The sequence below is a fragment of the Homalodisca vitripennis genome, chromosome 2, assembly GCF_021130785.1.
Source record: "Homalodisca vitripennis isolate AUS2020 chromosome 2, UT_GWSS_2.1, whole genome shotgun sequence".
Lineage (NCBI taxonomy): Eukaryota > Metazoa > Arthropoda > Insecta > Hemiptera > Cicadellidae > Homalodisca > Homalodisca vitripennis.
Window position 1 is genome coordinate 44,947,663 of NC_060208.1, and position 16,160 is coordinate 44,963,822.

At 32.3% G+C, this 16,160-nt stretch overlaps 1 protein-coding gene across 1 annotated transcript in view; it reads left to right on the forward strand.

Annotated features, from left to right (window-relative positions):
- Positions 1-16,160, forward strand: part of LOC124356165 (syntaxin-8) — a 39,446-nt gene that overhangs the window by 10,599 nt on the left and 12,687 nt on the right. The window contains exons 2-4 of the mRNA XM_046807328.1: positions 5,431-5,616; positions 9,606-9,692; positions 12,997-13,166. Coding sequence (XP_046663284.1) covers positions 5,431-5,616; positions 9,606-9,692; positions 12,997-13,166 — 443 coding nt within the window. The remainder of the gene's footprint in view (positions 1-5,430; positions 5,617-9,605; positions 9,693-12,996; positions 13,167-16,160) is intronic.

Here is a 16,160-nt window from a genome sequence, read left to right on the forward strand (position 1 = left end):
GAAGTCACCAATGATGATAAACTTCAACAACTTTGAATTGATATAATTTAGAAGGGTCTCAATATTTTCAAAAAAAGTATTGCTGCACCCATTGGGAGATCTATATAGACCAATTATAGTAATTTTTTTCCCACGGAATTTAGATCAGTTTTTATTCCCACCACTTCAAAGTCTAGATCACAGCTATAATCCACTTTGAAGGGCTGGAATTTCATTCGTGATTTTACAAAATTATACCATATTTATAGATATTAAACCCTTTGAGTGCCGCCAGCGTCTACATAGTAGATGTTGTTAAATGTGCATAAATTGCCGGCATCTACCCAGTAGACGATTTGTATTTAATTTAATATCACATATAATTCATTTTTTTTGTTTTGACAAATAACTTATTTCACGGCAATCTACAAGTTTCGAACAATTGATTGTGATTGATTTTTATTGTTCACCGCCCCCCTTGTAGTTATTTGCCATCAGAAAAAAAAAACAGATGACGCAATAGTTGGTCAGCTGCTACTTGTTGCCATTAACTACACAGTTTCGTTTGTTGTGTGTTTACATTGTGCTAGTTTCGTGTGTTTATGCTGAAAACTGAGTTGTTATTACTATTCTGCAATTGTGTTCAGTAAAACTTACAATGCATTTATAAACTTCTTTTTTCATGTTTAGTGACGTATATTTTATTGTTGGATTGGTGATGAAGTAAAACGCAAGTTCCAATCAACTATTGATTTTAGGTGAAGTAAGGTTATATTGTAGGCCTGTGTATATTTTTATATACTTTTTATATAATTAGTAATTTTACAGTCGTCTTACTTCATTGAGTGAAATAGGATAGTTATAATATTGTTTCTAAACTTTTGACAAACTTGAACAAAAATTGCTTTTTGTTGTATTTTGTATATATTGCAGTATATGGTTAAATATTACTGTAACATACCATATTATGCATGATTTTTGTTCAGTTTTTCATGCTCTTTCATATGGTATAGCTAAAAAAAAATTTAAAAAATATTGTATAAATAAAATTTTAGTTCAAACTTGAAATTTTTTTTTTTTTCATTTTTTAGTTTTTTGTTATAACCTATATTCTTTTTGTGTAAATAAAAATAAAATTATAATATTATATGGAAAAAATACCTTGTTTTATAACACACAAACTAAAAAAAAATTATTCAAATCGGTTGAATAGTTTTTTTAATATAGTTGTTTCCACACACGCTTGCAAAACAGAAGGAAATGCTCCGGCAATTTATGTGTATGACTTGGGAAATATGCCGTGGCACTCAAAGGGTTAATTATAAATTACATATTCTCTAAATAATACTTATTTTATTTTTACCAAACACACAATATTAAAAGAAATATTTCAAATGAATTTTAATTATATATTTATTTATTGATCCAATAATTAATTTATTAAAATTACAAATATAAAATATTTGTTTTCATTATTAATGATTAATATTTTTGTTTTAATTTTCTTCTTGTTCATCGTCTTCTTCTTCTTCTTCCTCTGGCTGTTTCAATATCGGATTCATTATCATCATTCTTGTTTACTAAAGTATCAGAATAGAAAGAGTCAAGAATATCAGGTGCATATTCACTTTCTTCATTGAAACTATCTGAAGTTGATGAAGCGTTGAGGCATGATTGTCCATTACACTCCCCACAAATTAAAAGTGCATCGCAATCTTGATTTCCTGCATCCGCAATTAGAACCACAACCTATCTTGCAATTGCAAAATAATGTATTCAGCAGTTCTTCTGGTGCTGGTGGTAATATTGTTGTTATTGGTTCCAGTTCATTTGCACTACCCAGCCGAATTCCTGGGGTTCTAAATCATTTCCCAACCAAATTTGAGTCTGATAATAGACACGAAGGATATGCTGACGACCTGCTGTACTCAACAAAACCAGTGCAGTTATCAAGTCTTGTTGATTTGATGAACTGGGTGTATCAAAAAGACTTCTGATTTCGGAGCATTATATGTTGCTAAGAAAATACGTTACTCCATTTTCAAATAATTCTTGTACAGAGCAGTTTTTTTTGTTTAAATAATTGAGCTGATTGATTTAAATCGTGATTTTTTTCGAACATTTTAATAAACAATATTTTACCTTCTTTTTATAAAGCGCAGAAGTCATATCAAATACACTAAACGCGTGCAAAAAATAATATGTGTTTCTTAGAATGAGGGGTATTTATCAAAACTTTTCGATGAATTCAGTTTTGTCTCCACATTACCCTTACCCATTTTTTTTGAAAAAAATTTCTTGTTGATGTTGATTGAGCACGTCCTATCAAGATAGCTAGCAAATCAATATCTTCTCTTACAATGACAGAAGTTTTTTAAGTTTAGATTCTGCAATAGCTGTTTCTACAATGGGAAACATCAGCGTCATCTCTGGCTTGTTTTGTAGTGATATCAACAGTTTTTAATTTGTTGATAAGTATGTCTATAAATAATTTTTTTATTAGATGAATGTGATAACACTTTTTCTTGGCTGAGTGCCACCTCCATTGTTTCATCAAAGCGGAGTTCGTAAGATTTTGAAACACCAGCAGTTCTTCTTAATTGTTCCATTGCTTTAATGTTCTTAGTGTAGTTTGAGTAACCATCAAATAAAACAACGATACTTGACCCATAATGTGTTTGTAAATATTTGACGTATTTATTCAAAATATCAGAGATAGTATCATCTTTATTCCATACAACGCGATGCAAGAGAAATCCACCATCGATGATATATATGTTGTAGTGGTTTCGTCTTCTAGGCATATTAAATAATAAATAATAATAAAAATGTAATAATAATCATAATAACGCTACAATAATAATAGTATTAAGTAATAAATAATAATAATAATAATGGTAAGTGAATAATTAACAATATAACTCATTTATTTATTGTATTCTACTGGCTGACCTCGCATTATCGTATATACAGGTAAGCGGTCCCCTACTCTTTGCGCTGTATCTCAAAAAGGGTTGAACGTACATAAAATTACTTCATACAAAAGTTGAAGAGGATTTTCCGTTCTACAATTTCTCTAACCACCTTGAAAGTCATTTAGCGTAAGGGAAACGAGATATTTGCAAAAAACTGATTTTCGTGAACTTTGACCTTAAATATCTAAAGACGCGTACACGTGATTATATGAGACTTTTGAGGTAAGTTTTATACCATCAAAATAAAGACGTATGCAAAATTTTAGCCTATTATCTTTCATTCCGAGGTTGCATCCTTATTTTGCCTTATTTTACTGAGTTATAATAACAATACAATTACTGTTTTGTTATTCTGATACATGAAACCAACTAACTATAAATGTGTTGGGATTTGTACATTTATAGTTAAAAAATAAATTATTACCTGTAAACTAAAGTATTTTGTTTAATTTACTTCCTTTATTAACGATCATTCAAAATGTATAACAAAATAAAAGTGTTAACATTTACAAGGGCAAAACGCAACGCAAAAATATGACTTGCGGTCTTTTGTACTCCACGCGACCCAAAGTGTAACAAATTAGGGCGCGACTTATTAAGGGTTAAACATTACTATAATTAATAAGTTGAAATAATATGTTAAGTTAAATAAATTGTAATATCAAATTTATCATTTGATAAAAACAATCGGTTAACGAGTATAGGCTGCTTATTAAAGCCTACCGAAATATATTTATAACCGTGCTGTAAATATTTTATGTACATTCAATAATGAATGAAGCCAAGGTCTGAATATATGTTTAAATTATTACGAAGCTTACTTGATTGCAGACAATGCTAAGAATTTTTTCTCATAAGCACTATATCAACATCATTGGATACTTGCGATTTTGAACTTGTACTTTATGACGTTTAAAATTTAATGAATGTAAATCAAAGTCATATGACAGGTATTTGTTCTTCCGATCATTTGTTTGTTTGGTTATTTAAAGACATATGTGACAGATACGGCCAAATACAAAATAATTGATTCATAAAAAAACAAGTGTTCTGTGGTGTAGTGGTAGCGCACTCACCCGGCAAGTGAGAGACTCAAGTTCAAGTCAGTCTACATTGTCTCTTATATTTGCACTGTTAGCAACCTTTGCACGCAATTTAGTTGGTGTTGGACCTGTATGACTACTACTAGTTTGAGTGAATTATATTTCCAATGCCTATGTTTGCCTTGTTGCCACAATGAGGAAAATGTGTAAAACATTTATGGTGTGGTATTTATGGCGATTAATGGCATAAAATGGTGTTAAAACTATTTGTACTCATTATAAATGTTAAAAAGTTGAAAATAATATACAAACTTTACACAAAAAAGTTGATTACATTAAAAATGCTCTTTTAATAAATATTTTACAACTCTAGAGATCAAGGCGGGATTTTGTTGCTTTACTTTAAAGACCAGTGGGGCGTAGCCCAGAGGGATTTTCAAAATCAGAATGGGCATATATTCATCCAACAGATCCTTAGAATGCCTATGTTAAATTTCAGAACAATCGGTTGAATAGTTTGTGGTTAAATGAAAAATCAAGTTAATTTTACAAATACACAATAATTCAAGTAAGTTTAATAAATAATGAACATTATTTAATGATGGCCATTACTACTCATATTTATAAATTGAATTATAGAAGATTTAACATTTTTGGTAGGCTGAGGTATCCTGCGAATTACAACAAAATAATTATAAAAAGACGCATGCTACACGTACATGTACTTTGTTATAAAGTGGTCTAACATTCTAGCTTTAACTTCAACCAGGAATTTATTTAAAGACAAATATACATCTTAACTTAGCGTCTTCAAGTACTGTTTGACTATTTAAAAACTTAACCGGGTTAGAGTCCCGGCGGAGCAAGTACTTTTTGCGATTCAATGTTTATTGAAATTAAATAAGGCTATTGCCATTTATACAAATTTAATGTAAATAAAAGTCATTTGACAAGTATTTGGTCTTCCGAACATATGTTAATTTGGTTATTTAAACGCATATGTGACAGATACGGCCAAATATAAAATAATTGAATTTTATAATATATATATAAACACACTCCTGTAATCTATATCTTACAATGTTAAAATTGTTGGTGCTGTGGCATACAATTAATAAAATATTTATGCTAATAATAGAAAATTTTTTGGTTTACGTTTTTGATTTTAATTTTATTTATATTAGAATTTTTTATTTCAATACACTAAAAATATACCTAATTCAAATTTTAATTAGGCCAGTGGTTTGCTAAATGTAAATTTTGCACTCACTCCACATGGGACACATTTGGTAAGCTTCAAAATAAATTTTGGTATGAATAAACATACACAATTTATACTTACGTTTCAACTAATATAGGATGTTGGTGTTTTTTACTGTGTTAAGAATTGTAGTGTAGTCTCCAATCAATTTCTAAAACTTCCAATATTCTAGGTCATCCAAGCATGCCTCGTGTGAAGCACAACACAGATTTATTGTGGAGTTGCTCAACACGAGATCGTATGAGCCAAGGACATCCAATAAGTATGACCTGTTGTCCGCCAAGGCCAGGTACCAGCTGAAGGAATTAGAAAACAATGCTCGCATTCTCAAGGAAATGTTAGAGGAAGAACAAAGCTTGTATCCTTTTTAAAATGAACTGATTTAAGAAGTTTTAACCCTTTCACTACCACTGGGACACATATGTCCCGAGAGAATAAAAAAAAATATGGGCACTAAATGATGCTAAATTTGAGGGCAATTTTTGTAATAGTCACTACAGGTGGGTATTTTTCACTTTTGCTGTATTGGCACAATAACTTGCTGGAGCACTCAGTTTTTATTTCACTGTTGTTTTGTTCTGACCATGTGGTTGCACTTTTGAGGTTATGGTGTTGTTGTTTTTGCTAGTGACTGTTTAAATTCAATATAGTGAGTTATTTTGTGTCCCTAATAGCTACAGATAACCGTACTGTATATACAATCAATTTGTTTATTGATTTATTTCAGTGAAACTTGTTTTAATTTGCCATATTCTTGTCTTTTTTTGTGCTGGGACACAGGTGTCCCAGTGGTGTTTTCAGTGCGGGACATATACGTCCCAGTGGTAAGTGTAGGACCATGTCGCATTTAAATAGTAAAGACATAAGTAGTTTGCTAGAGTTTCCTTCAAGTGAACCTGATAGACCTTCGGAAGGTGATTTGATGTATGATAGCGACAATGACCCTGACTATAAACCTTCTGACTGTTCTAAAAGTGAATGTGAACAGTTTTTTTTGCTGACAGTGATAATGACGTTCACCAATCTGATTCTTCCGAAAAAAGTGATGACGCTTCTGAAAATCCAGCTGCTCAAAAACCTGATGATGCTGATGACGGTGGGCAGGTTTCTAATGATCCTGGCGAGGGAACCAGCAACCAGGCCGTACACTGCCGATAACAGTCATCAGGCCACTGCAGATTCTGGTGAAAGAACAGGTACCCAGCCGAAAACTAACAAGAAGAATAGAACGGAACTAGGTAAAAATAAGCCTGTAGGTAACGAGAGACCAAAAATCATTTGGAATAAGGTAAAAACAAAACTTTTAAACCTAGAAAATCCTTGCCAATAAAAGTTAGGCCTATAATTTTTAGCTAAAATCAACAGAGGTTCAAAGGAAATGACAGTATTTTTGGAAGTTTTCCCTAAAAGCCCTTTTTATGTACATATCGCACTGCACAAATGAAAGATTATACATACTACAAAAACAAAAGAAAAAAAATATAGCTAAGACAAATTATCATGAAATAATGGTTGTAATAGGCTGCGTTCTCATCATGTGCTACAATCGCTTACCAAACATATCTGACTACTGGTCCATGCAAGAATCCATGGGAAATGTAGCTATAAAGAAAGCTATATCAAGGAACAGGTTTCAGTTGTTGATGTCGAAGCTGTAACTTCAACCTGCCAAACAAACCTGAGAATGCTACCAAGACTTATTATGTAGATGAATTAGTTTATTGTTTGAAACATACTTTTCCTAAGGCAAGAACAGAAGCAATATTTCAAAGCATTGATGAATCAATGGCTAAGTTCAAGGGTAGGTCCGACCATGAAACAATATGTTTCCCTTGAAACCCATAAAGAGGGGCATAAAAATATGGGAAAGGTGCGATTCTGACACTGGCTATTGCTATGACTTCAATGTTTATGCAGGTAAAGATCTTGAAAATGTGGACGGTTCATTAGGTGAAAGAGTTGTGGGCAAACTTTTTCGTCAACTGTAAGAGGTGACAAGGAAGAAGTTGTGCTGTCATTTGATCGTTTTTTCACCTCGGTCAAATTGTTATGTGAAACACGCCATCCTAGTGTCGCAACTTGCATCGGGAACAGGGTAAATGTGCCTAAGTTTGAAAATAAACTTAAAAAATATGAGAGTGAATTTTTATGTTGTAAGGAAGGTGTAGTAGCAGTGTCATGGAAGGATTCTAAGCAGTTGTTGTCCTGAGTAACTTACACTCAGACACTGTGACAACAGTCAAGAGAATGCAACAAAATGGAGAAAGAAAGGATGTTACATGCCCTGAAGCTATTGCTTTATACAATGAAATAATGGAGGAGTTGATATTTCTGATCAAAAGTAGGTGTGTACGATTTTTGATAGGAAGTCAAAAAAATTGTGGAAAAAGGTGTTCTATAAACTTCTTCTAACATCAGTTGTCAACGCATGGATTTTGCACCAAGAAGTTCAAACACAGGAAAACGTCTCTTCTGACGTTTTCATGGTGCCTCTAGCGGAACAGCTGCTCGCCGAAGGATCAACAAATACTTCAGTCAAAAGAAGAGCTAGCATTGGAAGAACATCAAAGAGAGTGAAAACAATGTCAAACGTCGGTACTCATTTGCCAGTGGAAGGACAGACCAGAAGAAGATGCAAGCGCTGCTCGGATCACCAGACAGAAAAAACGAACAAAAACCATGTGCGCAGAATGTGACCTCCCACTTTGTAAAACGTGTTTTTCAATATAATCACACTTAATTATGTAAAATGTATCTCTTCACGTATTTGTGCAATTTATTGGAAATTGATTTTTCTTTTTATTTGTTGTAATAAACATGTGTTTGAATAAATTACTAATTATTATTTACCTTATTGTTACCAATTACATACTTGTGTATACTACCAGAGTTTCATATGTGTCCCGTGTTCATATACCACTGGGACACATATGTCCCAGCAAAAAAAAAAATTAAAAAACGTCTGTATAAAATAGTAAACGTTAGAAAAAAAATCTGAAAAAAATATTTTCTTGCATAATTTGATATAACGAATTAATTAAAATCAAAATTTCAAAAATTGAAAAGTGGTAGTGAAAGGGTTAACATTAAATTAAGTAAGCAGTGAAGTTTTTGGCTGACATGGAAACAATCTAATTTTGATTAACTGTTCAATGCCAACATATTGAAATTATTTGTTGGATTACAAGCATTTGGAGTCAAGTTACTATTCAATATTGATCTCATATATGACAACTCACAGTGAGTTTAATTGTTTCATTTAGAACTTTTTTCCAATATTATGTCTTAAGTCTCCCATTGGTAAAATTTTGTTCAATATTCGTGCCGTGTAAAAACCCTATTTTGTTATGACAACAATTAAACTATACTAGTAATAACTGCTAGTTTATTTCTCATTTGTTTCAAGAATCTTCATTAAACTATATGTAAACCTACAATAAAAGTAAAAAAGTAACCCTTTTCTCACAAACATGTACATTTATGGTAGTTTAGCACTTTTTATATGTTTTTGTTGCTAACATTAAACATTTATTTGCTCATTTCTAAATAAATTATCAGTCACTATCAAATTAAATTCAGTATTTTCCACTTTTTACTTTATTCACTAGGGTTCAGTAACGTCAGGTTAAACATGGATTTGAATCATATTATTATAGATGTAATAACATTAATGATCGACACCTTGCTGTAATTTGAATATATCGATTATATTCTCTCAATATATCAATTATATACCTCTCTCGGTTTAAAGAAAGGTAAAGGAATGATGGTTTAATAGAAGAGGATTGACACGTAATATGTAACAAAAATAGTGGCTAACAATGTTTAGCTTGTATCAATTTTGTATACTTTGTCTGACTCAGGTTTGTTGTAGCTAATTATAGTTCTGTACAGAATTCATCTCTTTTACCATTGAAATTAAAAAGCTGCCAATAGAACCATTTATTTATTGTATTTCACAATGTCAGTGAGAATTTTTAGTACCCGTTAAGTATATATAAAACTTGTTACAGCCTAAATGAATATTCACAATCTTTTAAAATGTAGTCTTAGAAGTTTGTCAAAAACTTTCTTGTAATTCAGATATTGTAAAATATCTTACTTTCATACATCTTTAAGGAAAGAATAAGCAAAATAATACTACTCATATAACAATTATTCAATATGTATAAACACAAACTGTCAGATTTACTTGCCCAATAAAAGTGTCACCAGAAATACACCAGATTGACCTGGCAGTGATAGTGATAAGGGACAAAGAAGCCTGTTATCTGATAATTCAGTGGTTAATGGTCATTGGGCGATAAGATAGATGTGTGAGTTGTGTAATATCCTTGACTCTGCCAGAACTATCGAGGAGAAGGAGAGGAGATACAGATTGATTGAGGATCTGGAGAGCTACGTCATTCAACTTACGCAGAAAATCAATTCGAGGTAAGTTTTGTGTGAAAAAATAAATTATATTGATCCACCCTAGATTTATACTAATGTGATTGTCATGCAATAATATATTGCCAGAAGATACAAAAATTGAGATTTAATTTAACCTGATATAGATTATATTTTGTAATCGTACTTACACCAAAACAAGGATTTCTATACAATCGTGCATTTGTCTCTATGTGCTCAGAAGTCTATCTTGGCAGACTTACTCTTTGGTTTGTTGCTTATATAGGGCTTTGGTAAAATATCTTGCTGAGTTAAATGAATCAAAGAGTTGTTCATTCTATAAATGAAATAAAATGCTTTAATATTTAATCGGTCTATTAGTGTCAAATTATAGAATTCATAGTTTAATATAACCTTTCTTATTTTATGACTTCAGAATGATTGGATTAGATTTGTTCATCAAAAAGAAAAATTGAACAAACTTCAGATGAACCATGTGAAAAAATCGTAACTGGGGATTCTGGGATTGGGAAATCATCCCATAATTTAGATCTCTACTGCCACTTTCATTTGTTTCTTTAAGTAATAAAAAAAAAAAAAAACTAGCTAACAACCTACCAACAACAGAGAAAATATCTTGAAGCACATACATTTTTGATGTACATTTTACTCTTTTTAATAATTATGAAATGGTCCAGATATGCTATGTCAACATTTTGGTCAACACAGTAATTATTGTATTGTAATGTGTTCACCAATAAAACTTTGGTATTTTTCACAAATACCATTATAGTAAAATTTAAGATCTGGCAGCAAACTAGTTAAACAAGCCCAACACTTTCTCTAGAGTGACTTTTAAACTTTTTTGATATTGAAAATAGATTTTTATAGTTTCCCAAAGATTTGAGGAGGCTAAAACCAAGGAAGTTTAAGAACTATGGAAGATTGTCTAATTACTATGGTAAAACTAGTAGTATCCATTATAAAGTACATGGTAGTGCGTATTGCTCTGAGGATCATATCACAGCAGTGTATAGAGGTTGGTGGGACTGAGTAGCGAGTGGCACTGAAGCTTCTGAGTGTTGGGTGCTAGAGAACTGACCTCATAGAAGGTGGGAGGTGAGGCTTAAGTGGGGCTGCTGAAAGTTCTGGCTGCAACAGGCAGCTAGTTTTGAAAGTTAAAGTAGTTTCAGGAAATGCTGGGATTTCCTGTAATTTGACTGAATGCTTTTTGTTCAGTCTCTGTTACAGGTGAGGAGTTGCCACAGATTTTAACTTCATAAAAAACTAATTTATTTTGATTTTAAATTTAATCTATGTAGTTACATGTTAAATGTAGCAGAACAATCAGTTCTTTTAAATTGTTACATGTTCTACTGAATTTTCTGATATAAGCTCCCTTTTTTGTACGTTACTTTTGTCTTTTATAACTAACACTTCCTGGAACTGATTATTACTGTATATTATTGTAGATTATATTTTATTTCAGCATATCTATAATGTTAATAAACATGTTAGATATAATATTTGTTACACACAGTCAATGACAATGAAGACGCAGGATTTGTTAGTCTTTTAGATTCTGAATCTCTAACTTGAAAATAGATTGAAACTTAAGTAGGTGTTACAAAAGTTACAATTTACACCCATGTTGTGAAAATATGTTAAAATTATTGTTAAAATAGGATTTATAAACATATTTTTTTGCACTGAACGCTGACTGTCATCTTTGAATTTGCTAGTAAATAAACTGTTACAATAGAGTTTTAATGGACCCTATTGATCGTAATGAAAGATTAATAATTAATTATTTTTTGAAAAAAAAACCCACTTTTAAAGGGAATAAATTTTTTGAATATTTACCCCAAATCATAAAAAAAGAGCAAAACCCTAATACCTTTTTAAGTTTGTTGAAAAAATTCTTAGCACATGCTGCTTTTTACTCTATAGAAGAGTTTATTTCTCACAACAATTAAAATGTCAGCAATAAAATATGTTAGTTTGGTGGTTATAAAAAATTTTAATTAAGTATAAATGAGTGTGTAATGGCATTGTTCTGTCTTTAGATTGTTTACAATTCTGTATTGTAATGATAGTGTACTACTAAGAAAAAAAATATATATAGAAATAAGATAAAATATGACACTATTCTTGTACTTACTGTGCAAATATGAATAAAGATGATTGATTGATTGAATATCACATACAGACGAACTGCCATTTCACCTTATGGAATCTATATATAAAGTTTCAAGTCTGTAGAACTTTACTATCATAAGTTATCGCATAGAAGGACAGACAGACAGATATGACACACAGCACTATGCCCATCTGCCCTTTCACCCTTTAACACTAAAATCAATAAATTTTTTTGTACTAAGTGGAACCGTACTAAGTTTTAAGTCTCTAGGATCTAGTATAGGGATGATTGGTATGAAGATAAATTTATTCTGTGGATCTATTAAGCTAAATTAAAATTATATATTTTCTTTTTAAAGATGTTTGGTTATTTATCTTTTATTACAACATATTGCTGAATAAAAGTTATGCAACACTGGCAACACAAAAGTTCTGTAGTAGTCATTATGATGTTCGACCAGTAATTTTTTTTCAAAACTGTCATAAATGTTTTGGAATTACAACAGGTGGTGCTGATTTGATGGCAATCTGTATAACAGAATTATTAGGTCTGTTGGAGGCTGTCTCACCAAAATTGTTTGGGATAGGGGCTTGGCCATCCAAGAAAATGCTTAGAACTCTTGAAAATACTTTTGACGAAGTTTAAAAGTAAAAACTTCATAAAATCCTGGTTTCTCCAATCTTGGCTATTTGAATACTTATGCAAGGACATACAAGCACATTCAGCTTACGTTGCATACTGAGATAACATGGCTGGGGATGTCACAGAGAGAAGTTGCAGAAAGACTTTTTGAGTTCAGAAATGAAATTGGAGTGTTTCTTTCAGTAACTAACATTTCTTGAAAGTAACTTGAAATATTTAACATTTCATACAGTCTATACAATATATGAACAGACAGTTTGTCACTTTGTTATATGAAGAAAAAAATACAAAGATAAACTCATATAAACAGGTTCCATTATAATTTAATTTCTTTACTTAGGGTCTGAGACTAACTGACATTTGGGAACCATTGTTTAAATTTATATAGTTACAAACTGTAAATGTATATGTGAGTAATAGAGTAATGGGTAATAAAGCATCAAAATGAGTTGGGTTGTTTCTTATATCTTCACTACTGTTTAACAAGACACTGGTTGTTTCAGTGGTTGTTTTATATAAAAGATAAGTTATGATTTTTAATTGTAAAATGTGATGCTTTTGCCACAGGAGTGGAGAAGAAGAGAGAAAGTCTTTGATGGCTACGGGTGGGCGAAGTGTGTTGGGTGACATGGGCACGACTGGGTGGGCATCAGATGATGATGATGACGCGGCCTCTCAGCCCTTGTTGCAAGAGACAAACGAACAGATCAAGCAACAACACCAGCTGTTATTAAAAGGCAAGTCATCAAAGAGTATGGATGGGAGTATTGCTATGGCCCATGCTGAGGTGATCAGGTTGTGTGGTGCTTTTGTCTCTAAAACTTGTTTTGTTTAAAAGTTCAATATTAACTTGAAAAAAAAAAATATTTTTGTCATTCAAAGTCACTGATTCAAAAATGAATTTTAAATTTGCATGCTAAATAAGAGGGTCACTTTAAAAGTTTTGAGATGTATGAATTGTTTGTGCTAGATTTACCAAATGTTAGGCATGATCACAGTAATTCACTCCAACATAAATGCACTTTTAAACTTAAATTTTCTATATGTTGAAACCTCTCAGCCACTCAATTTTTGGAACAGAGTCAAAATATTTATGATTCTTATCATCAGTTTTGGCTCCCAAAAAAAAGCGACAACCTTACATTTTGTATATGTTGAAACCACTCAGCCACTCAATTTTTTGGAACAGAGTCAAAATATTTGATTCTTATCATCAGTATTGGCTCCCAAAGAAAAGTGACGACCATGCAAATATATCTTAAGAGTGAAAAATAAAAGTGAGATCGGGTGACCCAGAGGGGTGCTTCATCATTTTGATGCAGTTTTTGCAGCAATGTGAGGAGAGCATTATCAAGTGCAAAATTAAACCTTCAATGTTCAAGTCCTGAAGAATTTCTGGCAAACATTGCTTATTCTACTAATATATTGTGACAGTTCATTGTCCCTTAAGCTTAGTAGCTTTCACCAGTCCTGTACTCCTGAAGAAACCAGTGTAAATTAATTGTTTTCACCGATCATTATTTCTTGACCATTCTAGGGGATGGTTTGTCTTTAAACGCAACTCTCTCCTTGAGTTGGAACTTCATAAAATAGTATGTACATATTATCACCAGTGACAATTTCAGAAATAATCTTATGGCCACAATTATTAAGCAGTTGGTGCTCACACGGTCAGCTTTTTGCTCTTCAGTCAAATAGTAATGTGTACCCATTGAAAAAAGTGATTCTGACTATATTCGTAATGCTGCAGATCCAATCCATAGAGAAGCTTCAGTCATTTAATAAGTGTAGTGTCTAACTTTTTGGATTGTAGCAAGCACCCGATAAATGTTTTCTTGAATTACAGCAGAAAGCGGCCCTCCTGAATGTTCATCGTCTTGAAGAGAATTATGGCCTTTCAAAATTCTGATTACCACTTAAAAAAAGTAGCACAGGATGGTGCTTCAGAACGAAAAGCAAGACATATGACATATGATGCAGTCTTTTAGAGACAAACCGATGTAAAAATCACAACCCGAAAGTGCTCTCTCGATAAGTCCATGACTTTGCGAAATTGATCTTTCAGAGCAGATGATATAAGTACACTGATGAATCCAAGTTACTGTTTGACACTGAGAAGTGATCTGACAATCAGATAATGATAAGATTGTATGCACTGTGTCCCGATATCTCAAAACTTTCAGAACGACCCTTGTATTCTCATTATAGTTAATTTCCATATAAACTTTTCAATTTGATCATCGGAGTTGAAAGTGCTAGGTACTTACTTCTCTCGTAGCAAGTGAATTCCTTCAGGAAATTTCATTCCAGTTATTTTATTCAAAGCTTTGATTGTATAGCACAATGAAGGTATTAGTTAAACAGGAGATAAATCATTCATGTGGACTATGTGTGCTGAGGCCTGGGAATTATTTCACTTAGTTCTGAGGTCTAACGCTAGGGCTGTGTCTCATAATTGACCTCTAATAAGAAGTCCACTTGTGCAATTTCAATTGAGGATGTAAAGCAATTTGCATTGGCTTCATGGTCTTATGCTTATAGCTTCTTTGGAGTTTTACCTTCAAATTTTGTCAGCCAGTAAGGTGTGCCTTTTTCTTGTGGTAAACAGATACAATAATGTAGGTTTTATCATTGTTATAAAACTTAACCTGTTGTACAAATTTTGAAACAGCCAATTCACTACCGTAAAAGTAAATGGAATAGCTAGGAATCATTATCTTTTTTGTTTGTTACTCTTGCCGCAATTTTAATACTCATTTTCTGAAACTCTTTTCACTGTAAAATTGCAAGTAATTTTGTTTGTTTGTTTTTTTTTTTTTTTTTTTATTTAAATAATTTGAATGTTAAAATGGCTAACACCAGTGCGGAGGTTTTTGATATGTTGATGCTTTTGGATGAGTGTTAACAAAACTTCACTGCAGCAGGGGCATTGTATGCTGAACACTTTCCTGAAAGACATCACTACTCTTGAAAGGTATTTCAAAGCTTAGCTGATCGTGTTCAGGAAACTGAAATTGTGCATTGTCATCACAACAAAGGTAAGAACATTGCGAGGCTAGTTAGAAGCTAAAAATTTGCTGAAGTTTTAGCTCTAAAAAACCCACAGGACAAAGCCGAAGAATAGTGGCTAACTCTGGGTTGAGTCAAACGATAGTTTATGAGAATTCTTCAAGAAAACAATATACACTCTTACAATATACTGTCACATCAAGAGCTTAGCGAAGATAACTATTTTTAGCGTATCAACTTTTATTTATGGGCCCAAGAGAGGATGAATGAAGACCCTAACTTCTTTAATAGTGTCTTCTGGTGTTATGAGGCGACATTTAGAAGTAATGCCGAGGTGAATCACCAAAACATTTGTTATTGGTTCTTCGGAAATCCACATTGGATGTGTGCAGTAGACAATAAAAGGTATTGGACACTGAACATGTGATGTGGCATAATTGGAAGCAGAATAATTGGCCTCCACTTCTTTGAAGGCAATTTAAATGGAAATATGTATATTTATTTCCATAACTATGCCTTGCCTAGCCTACTGATGGGTCTTCTGAACGAAGTTAGATAAAGAATGTGGCTGCAGCAAGATGGCGACTCTTCACATTATACTATTGCTGTTCATAATACGGTGAATGAACAGTTTCCTGATAAATGGATAGGATGGAGTGTAACAGTCGGTTATCTCGCCTGTTCTCCAGATTTGACGTATTTGGACTTCTACCTTTGACGGA